Raw genomic sequence first — 22623 nt, 5'->3', positions numbered from 1 at the left:
TTGTATTGTTTTCTGCCAGCAGAAAATACTGTGAATTTTTTGCATTGGCCAAGAGGAGGGACTCTGAATCCCACTCATCTCTTTTCCTATGAAGATCCAAAATTTAGGATACAGGGAGAAAATGGTTTTAGTGGGGAGGCTCCAAGTGGATCTCCTTGGATGAGGCCTCAAGAAGAAAAACAAGACACCGGTATGGTGGAAGACTTCCTGGAATTTAATTGGGAGCACAGGGGGATGAATAGAGGATCAGAGGGAATCCTACTGTAGGCTGCACCAAGGTTTCAGGGTCTGAAAGTGGAATTTGTGCTTCCTCATTTAGCTTGAGCCCTTTGAGGGTATTCCAGTAGCAACCCTTGTTCCTCAAATTTGATCATCCTTAAATCTTCTAACTGTCCTAGGCAGTGTCAAAGCTTGAGAGAAAATTAAGTATTTGTCCAGGTTACCACTGTCCCTACCATGTAGATCATGTATTCTAATACCCACAGAGTAGAAAAACCAAAGAGAAATGAAGTGACTGCCTAAGGTCTGTCTCTATGCATGCTGTTCAGGATAGCATCAGGATGGAGATTCCAAGTCTCTTACTCTGGTCTTCTGTCCGGTGTACCATGCTGCTTTTCTCCTACTGAGATCAGGAGTTTGTAGGGCCAGGGAGCAGAAGCTGGATATTGGAGGCCATACAGCCTCCTGCAAGAGGAGGTGGGAGTTAGGCTCTTCTCTGAAGCCGCTGCTGTCAGAGCATGTGCTGTGGTGGTGGTGAAAGGCTGCAATGGGAATTTAAAAGAAACACATCATGCATTTTTTAAAAAATTGAAGTATAGTTGATTTACAATGTTGTGTTAGTTTCAGGTGTACAGCAAAGTGATTCAGTTACACATACAAATATTCTTTTTCATTATAGGTTATTACAAGATATTGAATACAATTCCCTGTGCCATACAGTAAGACCTTGTTGTTTATCTGTTTTATATATAGTAGTGTGTATCTGTTAATCCCAAACTCCTAATTTATCTCTCCCCCTCTCCCACTATCCCCTTTGGTAACCATAAGTTCGCTTTCTATGTCTGTGAGTTTGTTTCTATTTTGTAAATAATTTCATTTGTATCATTTTTTAGATTCCACATATAAGTGATATCATATGATATTTGTCTTTCTCTGTCTGACTTACTTCACTTAGTACGATAATCTCTAGGTCCATCCATGTTGCTGCAAATTGCATTATTTCATTCTTTTTTATGGCTGAGTAATATTTCATTGTGTATATATACCATATCTTCTTTATCCATTCATCTGTCTGTGGACATTTAGGTTGCTTTCATGTCTTGGCAATTGTAAATAGTGCTGCTATGAACATTGGTGTGCATGTATCTTTTTGAATTAGAGTTTTTCTCTGTATATATGCCCAGGAGTGGGATTGCTGGATCATATGGTAACACTATTTTTAGTTTTTAAAAGAACCTCCATACTGTTCTCCATAGTGCCTGCACCAATTTACATTCCCACCAACAGTGTAGGAGGGTTCCCTTTTCTCCACACCCTCTCCAGCATTTATTGTTTGTGGATTTTTTAATGATGGTCATTCCGACTGGTGTGAGGTGATACCTCATTGTAGTTTTGATTTGCATTTCTCTGATAATTAGTGATGTTGAGCATCCTTTCATGTACCTGTTGGCCACTTGTATGTCTTCTTTGGAGAAATGTCTATTTAGGTCTTCAGCTCATTTTTTGATTGGGTTGTTTGTCACATCATTCATCTTTGAGACAACTTTGTGTACTGGATTGGTAGAAACTTTTATACCCTACCTGGGGAAATGTTTCTCACTACTATAAGTAATATTTAAAGTTATTAGCAGCAGCAGCAATGGCATCAAAGAGTCATGTGACTTAGGCTTTCTGCTCTTCTCACCATGAAATGAGATTCCTGAAAAAGTTCACTTCTTAATGTTTAGACTTATAAAAGTATACCTATGCTTTTATTCTTATTCTTTTGTATAGACTGCTGAGCACTGCTGGAGGAAATGACAAAACTATTCCCAATCCATGTTCTGCACCTTGAGCTGAGCCTTGATGTTATTCACCAATTTGACTATTAATACATATTTCTGTTAATAAATATTATTCTTGTCCTTTCTCCATAGTGGTGATCTCAAATCTTTATGATCCTCCTCAGATTTCCTGCCTCATGCTTTTAATGATGACCCAACAGGAAAAAGAGAGAAACCAGTAAGCATATATTTCTTGACCTCTTCTCCAGACAACCAATGTAACTGTATTCACATCTGTCCTTTTTCCTTTCCTCTAAACTCAAAGATCTGTACCTCAGTTCCTGGCTAAACCCTCCAAAAGTGCTTTGGATCTCAACTCATTCCAGCTCTCCGCTGACCTCACATCCTCATTTCCCTTCCCTCCTGAACCATGGCCTTCTCCACCCTATTGATTCTTTTCCTTCAGCAAATATACATGCTTAAAACTTCCACATCCTAGAAAACAAAACAAAACAAAACACTCCTTAGAGTCTCTTGACCCCTTAACCTACTTTGTTTGCATAATTCCCTATTCATTTTTCACATTAATATTGTAAAGCCCTGTCACACAAATAAAAATACTGTTATCAAGTTTCCTAATCATTTTCTAGTGGAAAATCCAAAGGTATAGTTGCATTGTCTTTCCTAGTGGATATTTTATGACATATGTTACTGAACACTACACCTTCCTTCTTGAAGCAGTATTTTGCCTTTTTAAACTTATACTTTAAAATATTTGCCTTCCAACTTGTTGCTTCTATGGTATTTTGTTCTTAGTAAAAGGGCATTAATATTCACTTAGTTACCTAAGATGAAACCTGCAAATTTCTCTGTGTTCCTTTATTTTTCTCATCCCTTCCCTCTCCCACAAACACAAATATGGTTGGTCTCAGGCTTAGCCATTGTACATATTAAATATCTCAAAATCTCACTCTTCTTCCTCTCTATTCCCAGCACTCTTGTCTTATTTCTGGTCATTACATTTCTCCTCTATCTTTTGTGGTAGACCCTTAGATGATTTTCCTTACTCCACTGGCTCCCTATTTAATCCATCTCCCATACCTCTGCTAGAATGATCTTTCTAAAAGATAAATCTAATCATGTCACTTCCTTCATAAATTTTTAAGTAGTTTTCTATCTTCCTAGACTAAATCAAAACACTGAAAATAACACAGAAGACTTTGTTTCATAATCTGATTTCTATTTATCTTTCCTATTCTTAATTTTGATCTTCTCCCACATATTCCCTTTCGACCACTAGGCAGGTGTAGCTTCTGAAGATACAGTATTATGACATTCCATTCCTCTTTGCCTTTGAACATGTTTTCTCTCTGCCTAGGATATCAATGTCTTGTTTCTTCTTCTACCTCCCCCCGTAACTTTCCCGTGTTCAACCTTTACTCATCTGTCCAGATTCACCTGGACATGTCATCCTCTGGGAAGTTCATTTTTCTATGTCCCTATGGCATTTGATGAAATTAAATCAAAGTAATTGTGGATTTTCCTATCATGTCTTTCACTAAACTATGAGCTCCAAGTGGCCTGTGAGTGTTCCTGCTTAACCTGCATAACACTCATCTTGCCAGTGAGTTTATAAGAAGGCAAGCAAAATTCAGTGTTGACAAAGGTAGTGAGGTTATTGGTGCTTAGCTCAAAGGGTTAGGGCACAAGTTAATGAAGGTCAGATTCAAGTACAGGTAGTGAGGCTTGCTCTGATCCACAGCTACAGTCTGAGCTCCTGCACACTTTGGGCAGTGTGCACTGATGAAAACAGCACTGGTTTGGAGTCAGGAGACCTAAGTCCTAGCTCTGATTCTGATATTAACTAACTAATTACATAATCTTGCTAAGTAATTTTCCTGCTCTGAGCCTTATCAAGCATAAAACGGTTTTTGCTCTCTATGTGATTATAAGGTTTATGTGAGATAATATCTCCAAAAAGGTTATATAATCACTAAAGGCCATTCACATGAAGGGCTAGGTGAGGTGGTGTGGATGCAGCCAGGGCCTCTGCTCTGCACATCTCCAGGAGCAATGCTTACACCACAGTCTATGTGAATGTTGACACATGAAGCCACGTGGCGCGACTGCCTTGGATACAGCCTCGGTAATCCATTGGAATATGTGAAATGTATAACTCAGAAAATGAACATTATGTTATTTATGCATATAGAAATTACTCTTCTGCCTTCCACAGTTCCAAAGAAGAATGAGGCAGTACAGATAAAGGGAAAGCAAAGGAAGAGAAACGAAGACGCAAAGAAGTGTAATGGCAAATACAAATTCAAAATAAGAAGTTAAATTTCCTTGTTGAGAAATAGGCTTTGCCTCCACCCCCCTTTTCTTAAAGCATGGTTCTTTTGTGTGTGTGTGGGAGGGTGATGAGAACTCTTAAGATTTACTTTCTTAGCAACTTTCAAATTTGCAGTACAATATTATTGACTACTGTATCCAGGCTGTATACTATGTCCCCATAGCTTATTTATTTTATAACTGAAAGTTTGTACCTCTTGATCCCCGTAACCCATTTCACTTACCCTCCAACACTTTACCCCTCTGGCAACCCCCATCTGTTCTCTGTATAATGAGTTTTGTTTTGTTTGTTTGTTTTGGTTTTAGATTCCACATAGAAGTGCAATCATATGGTATTTGTCTTCTCTGTCAGACTGATTTCCTTTAGCATAATACTCTTTTTTTTAACATTTTTATTGGAGTATAATTGCTTTACAATGGTGTGTTAGTTTCTGCTTTATAACAAAGTGAATAAGTTATACATATACATATATCCCCATATCTCTTCCCTCTTGCGGCTCCCTTCCTCCCACCCTCCCTATCCCACCCTTCTAGCTGGTCACAAAGCACCGAGCTGATCTCCCTGTGCTATGCGACTGCTTCCCACTAGCTATCTATTTTACATTTGGTAGTGTTTATATGTCCATATATACACTACCACTCTCTCACTTTGTCCCAACTTACCCTTCCCCCTCCCCATGTCCTTAAGTCCATTCTCTAGTAGGTCTGCGTCTTTATACTCTTTTTTTTTTTTCCGTCTTTATACTCTTGAGGTCCATGTATGTTGTTGAAAATGGTAAGATTTCTTTTTTTTAATGGCTGAGTAGTATTCCATTGTATACATATACCACCTCTTCTTTATCCATTTATCCATTGATGGACACAGGTTGTTTCCATATCTTGGCTATTGTAAATAGTGCTGCAATGAACACAAGGGTGCATATATCTTTTCAAATTAGTGTTTTCATTTTATTTGGATAAACGCTCAGAAAAGCAATTATTGGTAGTTCTAATTTTAATGTTTTGAGGAACCGCCATACTGTGTTCCATAGCAGCTGCACCAATTTACACTCCTATCAGCAGTTCATGAGGGTTCTCTTTTTTCCACATCCTTGCCAACACTTGATATTTGTTGTCTTTTTTACCATTTTGACAGGTGTGAGGTGAGATCACATTGTGGTTTTGACTTGCATTAGTGATGTTGAGCATCTTTTCATGTACCTATTGACCTGATCTGTATGTCTTCCTTGGAAAAACTTCTATTCAGATCCTGCCTATTTTTTAAATAGATTGTTTGTTTTTCTTATTAATTGAGTTATATGAGTTCCTACATACTTTGGATATTAACCACTTACTGGGTATATGATTTGAAAATATCTTCTCCCATTCAGTTGGTTGCCTTTTTATTTTGTTGATGGTTTCCTTCACTGTGCAGAAGCTTTTTAGTTTGATATAGTCCTATGTGTTTATTTTTGCTTTGTTTCCATTGTTTCTGGAGTCAGAGCCAAAAAAAAAAAATATTGCTAAGATCAGTGTTAAGGAGCTTACTGCCTATGCTTTTTTTTCCTAGGATTTTTATGGTTTCTGGTTTTACATTCAAGTCTTTAATCCATTTTGAGTTAATTTTTATGTATGGTGTAAGATAGTGGTCCAGTTTCATACTTTTGCATGTGGTTGTCTAGTTTTCTCAACATAATTTATTGAAGAGACTCTCCTTTCTTCACTGTATCTTCTTGCCTCCTTTGTTGTAAATTGGTTAACCATATATGGGTGGGTTTACTTCTGGGCTCTCTTATCTGTTGCATCAATCTATGTATCTGTTTTTATGCCAATGCCATATTGTTTTTATTACTATAGTTTTGTAGTATAGTTTGAAATCGGGGAGTGTGATGCCTCCAGCTTTGTTTTTCTTTCTTAAGATTGTTTTGGCTGTTCAGGATCTTTTGTGATTCCATATAAATTTTATGATTGTGTATTTGATTTATGTGAAAAATACCCTCGGTATTTTGAAAGAGATTGTACTGAATCTGTATATTGCTTTGGGTAGTATGGAAGTTTTAATAATATTAATTCTCTACTCCATGAGCACAAAATATCTTTCCATTTATTTGTGTCTTCTTCAATTCTTTCATTAATGTCTTATAGTTTTCAGTGTAGAGGTCTTTCACCTCCTAGGTTAAATTTATTCTAGGTATTTTAATTTACTTTTTGATGCAGTTATAAATGGGATTGTTTTCTTAATTTCTCTTTCTGATAGCTCATTGTTAGTGTTTAAAAATGCAACAGATTTTTGTATATCAATTTTGTATCCTGCACCTTTACTGAATTTGTTTATTAGTTCTCACAGTTTTTTGGAGGAGGCTTTAGGGTTTTCCATATATTTGTCATCTGCAAATAGTGACAATTTTACTTCTTTCTTTCCAATTTGGATGCCTTTTATTTCTTTTTCTTGACTAATTGTTCTGGCTAGGAATTCCAGTACTATGTTGAATAAAAGTGGTGAGTGTGGTCATCCTTTCCTTGCTCCTCATCTTAAAGGAAAAGCTTTCAGCTTTTCGCCATTGAGTATGATGCTGGCTGTGGCCTTGTCATATATTACCTTTATTATGCTGAGTCATGTTCCCTCTATGCCCACTTTGTTGAGAGTTTTGATGTATTTAAATTGATAGCAAGTTAAGTTTGAATGCGTTCTAGAACTCTATATTTTAACACCCCATCCAAATTTTGTGGTTTTTATTTTTATTTATTTTTGTTTTTTTAATTGAAGTATAGTGGATTTGCAATGTTGTACAAATCTCTGCTGTACAGCAAAGTGACTCAGTTTTACACATTATACATCCTTTTAAAATATTCTTTTCCATTATGGTTTGTCCCAGGAGATTGGATATAGTTCCCTCTGCTATATAGTAGGACCTTGTTGTTTCACATTTTGTGTTTTTGATGTCACATTTTACATCTTTTTATTTTGTGTACCTCTTACCTAATTATTTTAGTTCTAGTTATTTTTACTGCTTTTGTATTTTAGCCGTCATACTGGATTTATAAGTTATTAATCCACTACCTTTAATATATATTTACCTTTACCAGTGAGATTTTCACTTTCATATGTTCTCTTGGTAGTAATTAGTGCCCCCTTTTTTCAGTTTAATGAAGGTTCTTTAACATTTACTGCAAGACTGGTTTAGTGGTGATGAACTCCTTTAGCTTTTGTTTGTCTGGAAAGTTCTTTATCTTTTTTTCAATTCTAAATGATTACCTTGCTGGGTAGAGTATTAATTGGTTGGAAGTTTATTTCTTTCAGCACTTTGAATATATCATGCCACTCCCAGCCTGCAGTTTTTGTTGAGAAATTGGCTGATAGTCTTATGGGGGTTAGCGTCTGCATAACAAGTTCTTTTTCTCTTGCTATTTTTAAGATTCTCTCTTTATCTTTAACTTTTGACATCTTAATTATAATCTTGGTGTGGCTCTCTTTGGGTTCATCTTGTGTGGAACACTCTGGGCTTCTTGGATCTAGATGTCTGTTTCTGTCACCAAGTTAGGGACATTTTCAGCCATTATTTCTTCAAATACGTTTTCTGCCCCTTTCTTTCTCTCTTCTCCTTCTGGTACCCCTACAATTCAAATGTTATTCCTCTTGATGTTGCCTCATAGGTCCTTTAAGCTATCTTCACTTTTTAAATTTCTTTTTTCTTTTTGCTGCTCTGTTGGGTGAGTTCCACTGCCATGTCTTCCGGATCACTGATTCTTTCTTCTGCTTCATCTAGTATGCTGTTGAACACTGCTAGTGTACATTTCAGTTCAGTTATTGTATTCTTCAAACCTGTGATGTTTGTTTTCTACTTTCTTTTATTATCTATAACTTTGTTTAAAGTTCTCACTGTGTTTATCCATTCTTCTCCTGTGTTTGGTGAGCACTTTAATGACCATTAGTTTGAATGCTCTATCAGGTAAATTACTTGTCTCCATTTCATTGAGGTTTTTTTGTTTCTTTTCCCTGGGTTTTTATCTTGTTCTTTCATTTGAAACATATTCCTTTGACTCCTCATTTTTGCTTGACTCTCTTGTGTTGTTTCTATGTGAAATAGCTATGCCTCCCAGTCTTGAAAGAATGGCCTTGTGTAGGAGATGAACCTTATCATTTAACCTTTCCCTAGCTGGTTGTCTCTCAAACATTTGTGTTTGTCTAAGCAGCCTGATTTATTCTTGGTAGGTCCCAGTTGTTGAGAATGTGCCATGACCTGTGAGTGTCCTAGAGGAGGGATCTCAGTTTTGGGCTGATTGAAAGTTAGACCTTCAGGCAGCAGCTTTTAAGATATGCAAATATATACGGTCCTGTGGGACTGAAATTGTAGACTCTGCTGGCATCAAGACCAAGAACCTGGAGGTGTCCCTTTGAGAGTGTCACAATTGAGTGTATAAGCACCTTTCTTGGAGGTACTGGTGAGTTGTAGTGAAGTCAAGTGAGAGTACTGGCTAATGTTCCCTGAGAACACTTCTGTAGCATCTAGATGTGTGGTTAACTTGAACCCTACTTCTCAGGCTGATGCTCCAGGACAAGTAAATAGGCCTTTTGCATGGGAAGACTGGGGGTTGTTTCAGTCTGCTGTCTGTGCAGTGCCCTGGGGGTGGTAGCCTACCAAGAACTATCTCTCTAATTGTTTCAGACCTGTGGAGCCCAGAAAGGCAATCCTATTGGCCATCAGAACTAGGTTGACTCAAGGAGCATTCCCTGTGTGGGCTGTGCTCACCTGGCCACTTTTGTAGGGCCATGGGGGAGTAGTGAGCAGGGGCAGGTCACTCAGCTGGCAGGTTAAAACATGTTTCTTTAGGAAACTTGTAAATTCTTTGTTTCTTTGAAATGTATGCAAATATTTTTTAAAGGCTAAATAAGCCCCTTGACACCTTTACAAACCAGAAATGTCTCTCTCAAGGATATGGAAGCCATTGCTTTGAAATGTATCAAGGATCATAGAGCCCCCATCTCCCAGTCTCCAGTCTAACTTAGATGCCTGGCTCCAAATGCAAAACCACGAATTGCCATAAAAACATGAGAGGTATTTATTATTCCTTTGGCTAAAGACAATTAGCTAATATGGTTGGCCACCTCAGTTACCAGGTGAATCTAGGATGAGCTATGTGTGAAAAATGGTGCTGTCAAGTCCTATTACTCGAGGACTAGTTATTGTTTATTTTGACAACATGTATGTAATGGGTTGTATCTTCTTGGATATATAAGAGAGTAAGATTCCTTTCTGTCTCTGCAATCTCTTTATTTTATTTTTTTTTTTTTTTTGTGATTGTTTCTTCTTTTTTTTTTTTTTTTTTTAATTTTATAGCTACTTTATTTATTTATTTATTTATTTTTGGCTGTGTTGGGTCTTCGGTTTGTGCGAGGGCTTTCTCTGGTTACGGCAAGTGGGGGCCACTCTTCATCGCGGTGCGCGGGCCTTTCACTATCGCGGCCCCTCCCGTTGCGGGGCACAGGCTCCAGATGCGCAGGCTCAGTAGCTTCTGCAATCTCTTTAGCACATCTTTTGCCTGTGATGAACATCATATTCTGGTTTAACGCTTATTCAAAAACAAAACTTTTTTCTTTCTCTTATACCATTCTGGAGAGGGATTCTGGGGCGGCAGAAGATTTTGTTTTTAATTGTATTTTCCCCACAGACACAAAACAACCTTGGTAAGAATTGTAAATGAGGCAGAAAAATAATTATCACATTCTCATAATCCTCTCTTTCCTCTCCCTTTTCTTGTCTCTCCCTACACTTCCTATCTGATAGTTCCTCTTGAGAATTTATTTTGGTATAAAAATAACTGTGCCCAGGGTCATCACATATAAAATGGGGAACAATAAAACAGCTTATATCACAGGATTAAATGATTTAATTCCCACAAAGTGCTAAGGATAGTGTGTGACATGTAATAAGCACTATATATATTTGTTATTATTAATATTATCATATTGCAAAATCTTTCATCAAAGAGCAAGTCTGTAGCTAGCTGGCTCACAGAATTTCCACCAAGTACAAACAGATAGTGTGTTGAGTTACCCACCATTTGGGATTATCTCAGACTAGTTTTCTTCTTTATCCTATGCTCTGCACCAGCCTCCCCACCTAATCCTTCCTGACTCTTCTCCCACTTGCTGCTAGCAGTGTTGACAATAAAATGAAACCTCTCACCTCTAGATATGATCACTTCACAAACAGGATATATATTATGCTGTGCTACCTCAGATCTGGTAAAAGAAACAACAACAACAACAAAATAAAAATAAAAATATTCTCCTTAGCCCTGCCTCTCATAAATGTGGTAAAGGTCAAATGATTTAAATTTCAGCAACAGGGCACCAATAAAAGGGCCGTGAAGTTGAAATTCTTGAGCAAGGTGCAAATTATGAGGGATGAGTGTCATTCTTTGCCAGGAACTTGGAGGAAGATTAAGACTTCTTTGGAAGAGACTAAAAGATGGAGTGGGAGGGATGAAAGCTGATAGCTGGGAACAAGATCCTCTTATAACAGAAAATGTGCCCTTGTGCTAATTACAGAAAGGCGCTCATCTTATATAGATAAATTAGGGGAAAAAAAGAAACTCCCTCTTAGAAGAAGAAGAAGACCCTTGAGATTATGGAAGGTAAGCTCAGTAGAGCTGGGTTCCAACCCCTATTTGCCTCTTCAAGTGAGTGTCTGTGAAATATGAGGACCACACAACTAGACACAGCTGCTGGCTGGGTGCTGCTACCACTTTCTATCCATGCTTGCACCTCTCCTATGCTTGATAACAAGTAGTAGATTAACACCTGGGACTAGATACAGAGATCCTGGGAGATAATTACAGATCCTGGAAGGGGCAGTAGATCTGAGGAACTGTCCCACGTAGTTCTGCCTTTCGTAGTGGTGAGTGAATTTCCCTACCCATGTTTCTTATGCAGTCTTTAATCTTGGCAGTACTGAGCTGTTTTCATAACTACTTCCCACTCCTTGTGATCTCTTAAAGGATGATAGAGGAGTGGATTGAGAGAGATAGCTTATAGCTTTGTGAGAAGATTATTAAAGAAACTCATAGAGCATTGGAATGATTTGGGAACCACTGTGACCCCCTGCCTCAGCTGAAGTCTGTGTCAGTGAAGAAGAGATCTCTCATTTTTCTAGGGGAATCATAAAAGGAAAATCTATAAAATCACCTCCTCATTTACCTGAGAGGCTAAGTGCATTGAATTTCTAAAGTTACTGTGTTTCATTGAATCTGATAGATCATTGTTTGTAAGACATAATTATTTTTGTATTCCATTAAGAAGACAAGTATATGTATTTTATATATATACATACACCCACACACACACAAGTATATTGGTTGACACTGCCAATTGTTAGACCCATTCTATTTCAGAGATATTCAAGTGCAGAAAAATGTACATCTTAGAATAAGTGAAATACAGCATCTCTAACCACAGTAACTCCTGCTGTAATGAAATCCCATCACCCTAGCAGAAAATGGAGTCTAGTTACATCTAGTTACTTATTTGAAATGTTTAACTCCTAGAAACTTCCTCCCTGGCAACTCAATTCCAATCTTTCTGTATACTGATCTTTAGTCAAAGATGGGACTTTTGTGAGAGGAACTGATGTTTTGGGTATTGCATGAATTGTCTAGAAAGGTATAATCATACAGAACCTGCACAGCCTGCTTTGCTGGACATCTTAGCATTTTCTTGTGCGAGGCTGACATCTGCTGGACAACTAACACTTGAGCAAAGCTTTGTTTTGCTATTTTAGAATAAATTAAAAATTTTGGCAGGGAAACCTAGCTGTGGTGCATATACTCCACATTTTCTATTTGAATTTGATAAGTTTAGCAGTTAATTTCCTTTTCAAATTTTGTATGCTGTGGCTGAGTTTCAATGAGCTTTAGAATGAGAGCTTACCCTCAGGGCATCTTTAATATGTGAGGATAAAGCCCTTTAATTAAACTAGTCTTTCTTAACCCTCATGGGGTGCCAGAATCACTGTCTGTGATAGACTGTTTATAAAGATGCCCACAGCAACCCTCCCATTCCACATTGCCTTTTCACAGTGTGACTTTGCCACTCCTATTAAAAAAGTAAAGTCTGTTTTCCTTCCTTTTGAATCTAGGTTGGCTTTGTGCTTTGATTTGAGCAATAACATGCGATAGAGGGGGCATTGTACAACTTAAAACATATCCTTAAAAAGAGCCATTGCAACCTTAGTTTTTGCTGAACATCCACATAAGAAGGACAAGTTAGACTACTGAAGAATGACTCACCACATGGAGAGAGTGCCTGCCTGGCTGACAGTCAGCAGCGAGATTCAGCACCAAGGCTAGCACCAATAGGGGGAGCCCATTTAGACCTTCTAGGCCAGCCCAGTCAACTAGCCAAAAGCAGCTGCATAAGTGAACCCAGATGAACCAAGCAGAAGAATCCCCCCAGTAAACCCACGAAATAGCAAGAAATAATAAATAAGTTTTCCTTTAAGTCACTACATTTTGGGTGGTTTATTATGCAAAAAGAGGTTAACTGCTAACACTAGGAAACTTTTGAAGAAGAATAAACAATAATGCCCAAGTCCAAACCTAAGAGATTTGTATTTAATTCTATTAGGTGGAGTCCAGGAAACAGCAATTTTTTAAAAAGCTTGTAAGATTGGGATTCACTGATCTAAATATTTTGCCCATGATTACCTTTTCTAAAATCAGCAGCAGCAGCAACAGCAACATCATAACAGTTATTCCAGCCTGGTACATTACCTTCACAAACTCTCTGTGAGGTTTCATAGGAACAAACAAAGTTAAGTGATTTTGGCAAGATTATTGAGCTAGTGGGAGGTAGGTCATTTGACTCCATATCTTAAATTTTTTCAACTACATATAGTAGATTGCTGTCTTCTGATATTTACCTGTTTTGTGAGTGACTGATACATACAAGCTATATATCTGGAGATGAAAGTTATGGGTAAGAGAGAAAGTAGAGTGATTAGGACCCTAAAACCACAGATAATTAGAATTAAAGGAGTTAGAATCATAAAGACCTTTGTGATTCTGGACCAGTAACAATGAAATTTTGGTGTTAAACAAAAAGCTATTGGACTAGGAAGTGCAGTAAATAGTACTGAGACATTCAAAATGGAGGGAACCCTAAGCAAGATGATTCATTTACTTAGTTCAAGAAATATTTCAATTCTTCCTATCTTGGAAAAATCATTATCTCTGATGCCATATTCTCTGTGGTCCTAGTGGATAGGCAGTTGAAATAGCAGGAGATTAATTTCTGCTTAGTTTAAATAATAAATCTTTAGCCAAAATTTTCAAAAAATAAAGGAAAGCTCTGAAAGAGTTAATACTCGAAACTCATATCTAGAGGAAAGACATTTTAGCTGCAATAACTACCTACATGAGATTCACTGTCCTTCTTTGAGGAGGGAAGGAGAGCTATGTACATCAGACCCTAGCTGCAGGATGGAACTCAGAGCCTAAATGAACTCATAGCCTAAATAGATGTGAGATGCATTGAGGACTCTTGCCTAAGTCCCATGATTTGGGCTGATTAGAAAGTAGCTAAAAGCAGGTGCTGGGGTATAAATCTCCATGGTTGGTCTTCATCTGGTTGGTCTTCACCTGTTGCAAACTACAATGCTTCTCAAACTTCAATGTGCAAGTAAATCACCTAAGGATCTTAATAAAATTTGATCCATTAGGTCGGGAGTGGGGAAGGGCTGGGATTCCACATTTCTAACAAAATCCCAAATGATGCTAATACTACTGATCTGCAGACTACATTTTGAATATTAAGGTTATACAGAATTTTCCCCCCGAACAACAGTTCTCAGACTGTGATCACCAGACCAACAGCATTGACATCACTTGAGAATTTGTTAGAAATGCAAATTCCTAGGCCCTGTCCAGATCTATTCAATCAGAAACTCTGGGAGTTGGGACCCAGCCATCCGTAGTGTCACAAGGTCTCCAGGTGATTTTGATGCTAAAGTTTGAGAACCACTGATCTAGCAAAGTATTTATCCAGCCATAATAGAATTACCCTAGGAGCTTAAAAGCCAAAAAATCAGTCCCTGGGCTCCACGCCATACCAATTAAATCAGAAAGCAGGATGTGGGACACTTCACCGTGAGTATTTTTAAAAATCTTCCCATGTGCTTACAATGTGCAGCGAGGTTTGAGAAACACACACACACACACACACACACACACACACACACACACGAGAGACAGAGAGAGAGAGAGAGATCCACTTCACTTACTTCCTGAGTCTTTGCCAGCAAAAGTCTGGTAGAGGTGGTGGTTTCTGGATCTGCTGGGCCAGTGGCTCTCCTCCTCCTCACTGTTGCTTTGCACCTGTAACCAAGATCCCGGCAGAACTCAGTCAGTGCCAGTGTTGGAGAAAAGTGCAGAATGGCAGATAGCTGTAAGGGAAAGAGGCTGAATGTACTTGAGAGACTTGGCCTCTTCTCTTGTGGTAGGAGCCTGGTAGTGAGGAAGGCAGGAACAGCTCTACATTCAATGAGAGGTGACATACATGCAAATGACACTACAAATCATCATGGCTTCTCTTTGTGTCAAGGATTTGAGGGCTTTTCCTCGAGACTCTAGCACTTGATGGCAGTACTGTCTATAGACCCAGGCAAGAAGAATTCCGAGTTTTAGAGAGCTCATGGGATGAAGAGTTGGTGGACCTAGAGGATGTGTCCACTTTGATCTTGTACTGCCCCTTCTAGACCATGCTCTGGATACCCAGAATCCCCCCAAATGCTATTCAAATGGCCCCAAGCCTGTTTCAGGGAAACACATTGGCTTTCCCTGGTGTCTTTTCTCTCAAAGACCAGCATTTCTCCTAGTGTATGCACTCCCAGGCCTGAGTGATGACTAATGGTGGTTATATGTGTGGGTAGGGGGTTTGTGGCATTTGTATATGCAGGCTGGGGTGTTCACATATGTATGTGCAAAATCCCTTATGGTGCAGGGCAGATCTGGCCATGGGAAGAGAAGGGGACAGGATAGGGAGGGGCTCTGCCCACATGGCAGAACCCTGCCATGTTCTAGCACTGAAGTCCTAAGAGTGAGAATTCTAGATTTGAACCTGAACTTCTAGGACTCTGTGGTTACATACTTGTCAAGGTAGAAGAGAAGGTTTTATTTAATCGTGTTTAGCCTAGTGCGTAACCTCTATCTGTACTCTTGTGTGGATCCCACAAATGACAGGGGCAGGTGTGCTTGATGAGAAACTTCAGTGAAGATCAGATTAGATAAGGAATTAGAAAAATAGTGCTAGAAACCTGGGCACTCTTAAGAAACCAGGCTCATTTCTTTTTCTCCCTCCTTGTATATTAACCCATTCCCAAAGGTTTCTGAATGTAATTCAAGAATTGATATATCTGGCGAGGAAAAGGAGCCTGGGTTTCCTTTACCCAAGGGCAGGAATCCAGAACCTTTCTCTGCCAGCCTCTCCCTCACTTTCGACCCACTCACCTCCAAGTCCAAAGTGTCCTGCAGCTGCTGGGTTAGAGATCGGTGCAGTTCTGTTCTCTCTTGGCCCTGTTTCCATTGCTCTTGGATGATGGACAGGTCCAGTGATTTAACCTTCCTGCCCATGGGATTCTTCTGAAACAGACTCTTTCTTGCTCTGCTCTTTCTTTTCCAGAAGGTCTCATCCTTGGCTAAATGGGCTTCCTTACTGGTGGCTTGCAGACCCCACAGCTGTCTCTTTACCTGTGCAGGGTCTGTGCTCCACTGTAGATCTGCCCTGGGCAGAGAATGTGTGCAACAGGGGTTAGAATCCAGAGTTTCTGATGGTTCTTGCAATGTGGACATCCCCTGCTGTGTTTCCTCTTTAAAGCAGAGGGCACATGGACAGGAAGAAGTGGGCAGCTTTGTACCCCTGATGGGGGGCACAGGGTCTCCCTGTGGGACTGGCCCAAACCCAGGGTCTTGCTGGAGGACCAACTTCTCTCCTCGCACTCTGTCCATCACTTCCCACACCACCTGGTCTAAACTGTTCCTTTTGGGGGTGTGGTCGGGTGGTGATAGCCTATCTCGTGGGCATGTGTACAGGCACATTTTGGAGATGGCTTTCCGGAGGCGCTCTCTGGGTGAGTGAGGTTCAGGTTCTGGGGCCAGAATCTTGACAGATGGCAGATCAGTTGGGTTGCAATTCCAGAACATGTGGGATGGCGTGAACTTTTGGACAGGGGTCTTAGATACGTAGGAGTAGAGACAGAAGAAGGCATCGGCGGTGACGGCCAGTGTTTGCACTTGCTTAAACCTGCCTGAGTGCAAGGGTTGAAGATGGTGAGTCTAGGGGTCATCAGCAAATTACTTCTTGAATCTTTCCCTTCAATAGCCTTCCTAAAACCCAAAATTCAGAAAGAAGGTGCCATTTTCTCTACCAGCGTTTCTCCCATTTAGATTTCTGACACCCAGGATTCTCTTTCTTGACCTTCTTGACTTTTTGACTCCCTATCCCAAATAGTCCAAAAATTAATTCTATACGGGATGAAAAACTTTTCTGTATCTTGATTTAGCATATCCTTTCTGCTGTCAGTATACAATGGTCTCTATCACTGTGTTTGCCTTAGATGACAAACATGACTAAAAAGGGCAAAACTAACATGATTTTCTTAATAAGAAACCTTTAGGGTTATAGAAGTCTTCTTTGATAGCAGCAAATTTGAGGGATAGCAATTACTAGGCAATGGACAGGGGTAGAGAAATTTAGATGGACTGTATCATTTCTGCTAGACTTTGCTTCTCAAAGTGTGGCCAGTAGTTCCAGTAGCATTGCCATTACTTGGGAATTTATTGTAAATACAGACTCTCAGACTGTATCCCACACATTTTAACAATATCCTTGAGTAATTCATACATACACCCATGTTGGAAAAGCACTGTGATAAACCATATATCCATTACACTGTAACTGTCCTAAAGGCAAGAATCATGTTTCTCTTGCCTAGCTGCTGTTCTTCCAGAATTTAACAACTAATTATGTACTTGGCACATAAAATAAATTCAATAAATCATCCTCAATCTTTAGTGTGCATAAGAATCATCTAAAGTGCTTGTGCAAATACTCCAACTCAAAATCCTTGTTCCAGCAGGTGGGGCTCAGAAGCGTAGTTTTACCAAGTTCTTAAGTTGAATCTGTTACAAAGAACCTGAAACAGCACTATCAGAAACACTATGTTGGGGGGCTGTAAAAGAATATAATTTGAGGGCTTCCCTGGTGGCGCAGTGGTTGAGAATCTGCCTGCTAATGCAGGGGACACGGGTTCGAGCCCTGGTCTGGGAAGATCCCACATGCCACGGAGCAGCTGGGCCCGTGAGCCACAATTGCTGAGCCTGCGCGTCTGGAGCCTGTGCCCCGCGACGGGAGGGGCCGCGATAGAGAAAGGCCCGCGCACCGCGATGAAGAGCGGTCCCCGCACCGCGATGAAGAGTGGCCCCCGCTTGCCGCAACTGGAGAAAGCCCTCGCACGAACCGAAGACCCAACACAGCCAAAAATAGATAAATAAATAAATAAATAAATAAATAAATAAATAAATAAATAAAAAAGAAAAGAATATAATTTGAAATATATTGTAACATATAGAATAAAATAGTCTTTTATCCCTCATCCAGGTAGAGAAGCCCTATATATCTTTCCTTAGTATGGAATTGGGACAACTTAAATCATTGTTTCCCTAGGTGTGGTCTAAGGATTATACATAAGAATCATCGGCGTGCTTACTTAAAATAAATATTCCTGAGCCCTTCCTTCTCTGGAAGAAAAGCCTATGAACATGAATGTTTTATTAACTCCTTCACAATTTAACATAATTAACAGAACCACTGCCCTAAATGGAAATGATTTTAATGTAGTGGCTATAAATGGGGAACATTCAATAATTCCAACTGAGAAATAGAAAATGGGGACAAGATTTAAAGACATTGTTCCTATTTGATTCAGATAAAAGAGAGAAGATCTAAAGAAAGTAATAGTGATATGAGGGCTCTTGAAGACAATTTCTTCAAGAGAGAGAAGCAGAAGTCAAAGTTCTCTATCTTCACTGAAGATAGCATAGGAAGAAAGAGACACAAGAGACAAAGGTCGAGTGAAGCTGACCAGGAGAAAGTAGGATTTAGAGCCACTGAACCCTGTTGTGAATGACTGGAGACTGGGAGAGAAGTTGAGCATATATCTGTGGTAACACTCACTGGCCAGCATGAGGCATGGGTCTTCCATCTCAATCCTTCGCATCTGGGACTTCAGGAAGAGCTGGAAATCAATGCCTTTGGCCTGAGAGGGGGTGGTGAAAAATCGGGCAGGAATTCGAGAAGTGTCTTTGTGGTCCTCCTGGCCAAAGCCCAGACTGAAAAGGACATCTTCTGCATCTTCTTGCACCTTGTCCAGAATCTCTGAGATGCTGCAAAGAGGGGGTTTGGGTAAACAAGCAAAGCTTTGAGACACAGGGTAATCCAGAGTATCTAATAAAAGTGTCAGGAGACTGAGATACCTTTCTGGCCATTTCTCCATCTACCACTGTGACTGAGAAAAGCTTTCATTTCTCTGAATCTAAACTCTCTGTCTGAAACATGGGAATTACAATCTCGCCCTGGTTTAAAAATTGAACGAGATTCTGTCATGACTACAGTGATAACAGATGAATGAAAATTTGCTATGAGAGGGATCTGAAAAATCAAAAGCAGTCTAGATGCAAAGAAACCTTGCAGTTGTGTTATTAACCTGTCAGTTCCCACTTGCACATACTATGATACAGCTGGCTTTTGCCAAGCGCTTTGTAACTTGCTACCCAGCTTGTGCCAGTGGCTGTGTGGAACAACCAGGCAATGAGTGTGTAAGGAACATAAAACTCATTTTATTCTCACCCTGAGAATAAAATTTTATCTATACAGGTATGCTCAAACCTGCTTTTGAGAAGGCTTGGACCTGGCGCTACATCTGAATGGGGCGATGGCAGCCATTACTGGTGCTCCCAGCAGAGGCAGATGGAGAGCGATCTGGAACTCTGACTCGTGTGCCAGGACCGCTCCCCGATGGGCCCTTGCTTGCAATGGGCACCTGCCCCGGCCCTTCTTGCTCCAGCCCTGCCCCCCTCTGGGGTGAAGGTACCAATGCTGGGATGCAGGAGAGCACACACTCAGAGGGAATGAAACCAGCTCAGACCTGACCCTCAGGGATTCTGCTCCAACAACTTAGGACACAATCTTGCCCTGGATAGGGTGCTGTGAGCCACTGAGCACAGGATAAGCCCTGGCTCACACCAGGCTCTGGCTCTAGCCCCTCCATCTCCAGCCACAGCTTCCACTAAGGTGATAGCTGCCAGCACACCCCGGGGGGAAGAGGTGACTTGTGTCCACTTCAGACCCAGCTATAAAGCTATAATCATCAGAACAGTTTGGTACTGGCACAAAAACAGATATATAGATCAATGGAACAGAATAGAGAGCCCAGAAAAAAAACCATGCACTTATAGTGCATGATAAAGGAAGTAAGAGTATACAAGGGGGAAAAGACTGTCTCTTTAATAAGCAGTGCTGGGAAATTGGACAGCTACATGTAAAAGAATTAGAAAATTTTCTCACCCTGTATAAAAAAATAAACTCAAAATGAGTAAACACTGTTCCATAAGAACAGAAGTCATAAAACTCCTAGAAGAAAACACAGGCAGAACACTCTTTGACATAAATTGTAGCAATATTTTTTGGATCTCTCTCATAAGGCAAAGGAAACAAAAGCTAAAATGGACAAGTGGCACTTAATTAAACTTAAAGCCTTTTGCACAGCAAAGGAAATCACTGATAGAATGAAAAGACAACTTACTAAATGGAAGAAAATATTTTCAAATGATATGACTGATAATGGGTTGATATCCAAAATGTATAAATAGCTCATACATCTCAATATCAAAAAACAAAGAATGCAATTAGAAAATGGGCAGAAGACCTCAATAGACATTTTCCCAAAGAAAACATACAGATGGCCAGTAGGCACATGAAAAGATGCTCAACATTGCTAATTATTAGAGAATTGAAAATCAAAACTACAATGAGTTATCACCTCACACCAACCAGTCAGAATGGCCATCATCAAAAAGTCTAAGGGCATCCCTGGTGGTGCAGTGGTTAAGAATCAGCCTGCCAATGCAGGGTACATGCATTTGATCCCTGGTAGGGGAAGATCCCACATGCCATGAAGCAACTAAGCCAGTGTGCCAAAACTACCAAGCCTGCACTCTAGAGCCCATGAGCCACAACTACTGAGCCCGCATGCTGCAACTACTGAAGCCCATGCACCTAGAGCCTGTGCTCCACAAGAGAAGCCACTGCAATGAGAAGCCTGCACACTACAACGAAGAGTAGCCCCGCTCGCCGCAATTAGAGAAAGCCCACGTGCAGCAATGAAGACCCAACACAGACAAAAATAAATTAAAAAAAAAAGTCTACAAATAATAAATGCTGGAGAGGGTGTGGAAAAAAGGGAACTCTCCTACCCTGTTGGTGGGAATGTAAATTGGGCAGTCACTATGCAGAACAGTATGGAGGTTCCTCAAAAAAACTAAAAACAGAGTTACCATATGATCCAGCAATCCTACTCCTGGACACATATCCAGAAAAGATGAAAACTCTAATTCGAAAAGATACATTCACCCCATTGTTCATAGCAGCACTATTTACAATAGCCAAGACACGGAAGCAACTTAAATGTCCATCAACAGATGAATGGATAAAGAAGATGTGGTATATATATACAATGGAATATTACTCAGCCATAAAAAAGAATGAACTAATGCCATTTGCAGCAACATGGATAAATGTAGAAATTATCATACTAAGTGAAGTAAGTCAGACAGAGACAGATAACATATGATATCACTTATATGTGGAATCTAAAAAAATGATTCCAATGAACTTATTTACAAAACAGAAATAGACTCACAGACATAGAAAACAAACTTAAGGTTACCAAAGGCGATAGCAGAGGATGGGGAAAGATAAATTAGGAGTTTGCGATTAACACATATACACTACTATATATAAAACAGTAAACAATAAGGACCTACTATACAGCACAGGGAACTATACTCAATATCTTGCAATAACCTATAATGGGAAAGAATCTGAAAAAGAATATATATATATATATATATATATATATATATATATATATATATATATATCTGAATCACTTTGCTGTACACCTGAAGCATTGTAAATCAAATATACTTCGAAAAAAATTTTTAATGCAGATATTTGAGTCTCATCTCCAGAGATTCTGTGTTAACTGAACTGGGGTGTTGCCAGGGCTAAGGTTCAGTAAAGACAAATCACTAAAGATAGTTAATAGCTAATAAGGTCTCAAATTCAAACTTTGACTCCAAATTCCAAACAATTTTTATTATAGCACACTAGTTTTCATCACTTTCCATCTTGTTTTAAAGTTATTTGTGTGTGTATTTTGTTCACCCTATCGGCTTGGTGGGCTCCTGGGGGCAAACTCTTTGTCTGCTTCATCTTCAAATTCCAGACAGTCATTGCCTGGCCGGCATTTGGGGGTACAAAATTATCTGAATGAATCAGTATTTTATTGCCTCAATCAACCAATCAATCAATCAATTAATACATTTATAGATTGTTTACTGAGTACTTATAAGTCCAGGAACTGTGATGGTACCAATACTACACCTCCTGGGGTACAAGGTGCAGGGGAGGAGACACCTGTATTTTACACACAGCATCCAGCTCTGAGCAGTAGATTCCTCTGCATCCCTACTATTCTTGAAGCAAATATTGTTATGCTTGTCAAGTATGTGACTACATAAAAGCTCTAGTAGTATATCCCAGAAAAAAACTGGCAATGGTTCTTCGTTCCATTCTCTTCTACCTCTCATCTTCCCCACCCTTACACCCCCTGCCAAACTTGGCACCTACCTTGAACTAGTCTTGTTGGTCCCACCAGTCATGCTGCTGGAAGCCAAACTGCAGCCAAGATCCAGTAGCTGCCCAGGCCGGGCTGTCTCCAGGAAACTCCTGCAGGGATCAACGTTGAAGTCATACTAATCTTGTAAGCAGTCTGCACCCTGGTTCCTAGACATGCCCTACTGGGCATTGTCACTCCCTGCTGGGTACCTTTGAACCATCTACTGTAAAAACTCAATCTATGGTCTCATTCCTAGTTGGAAATCTCACACTCTATTGTGAACCTTCAGCTCTTTGTTTTTAACTTCTTGGACTCTGACACCCACCCCAGTTCAGTAGGTCCTGAAGGAGACATCG

At 39.7% G+C, this 22623-nt stretch overlaps 1 protein-coding gene across 1 annotated transcript in view; it reads right to left on the bottom strand.

Annotated features, from left to right (window-relative positions):
• Positions 1-555: 555 nt before the first annotated feature.
• TESPA1 (thymocyte expressed, positive selection associated 1) overlaps positions 556-22623 on the bottom strand; it is a 31668-nt gene continuing 9600 nt past the window's right edge. Inside the window, exons 6-10 of the mRNA XM_057557536.1 lie at positions 22279-22377; positions 18544-18752; positions 15819-16615; positions 14594-14687; positions 556-761 (exon numbers count right to left, since the gene is read on the bottom strand). Coding sequence (XP_057413519.1) covers positions 556-761; positions 14594-14687; positions 15819-16615; positions 18544-18752; positions 22279-22377 — 1405 coding nt within the window. The remainder of the gene's footprint in view (positions 762-14593; positions 14688-15818; positions 16616-18543; positions 18753-22278; positions 22378-22623) is intronic.

Source organism: Balaenoptera acutorostrata, chromosome 11 (genome assembly GCF_949987535.1).
Source record: "Balaenoptera acutorostrata chromosome 11, mBalAcu1.1, whole genome shotgun sequence".
NCBI lineage: Eukaryota > Metazoa > Chordata > Mammalia > Artiodactyla > Balaenopteridae > Balaenoptera > Balaenoptera acutorostrata.
The sequence above is the reverse complement of the archived record's forward strand: the minus strand, read 5'-3'. Positions and strand labels throughout refer to the sequence as shown.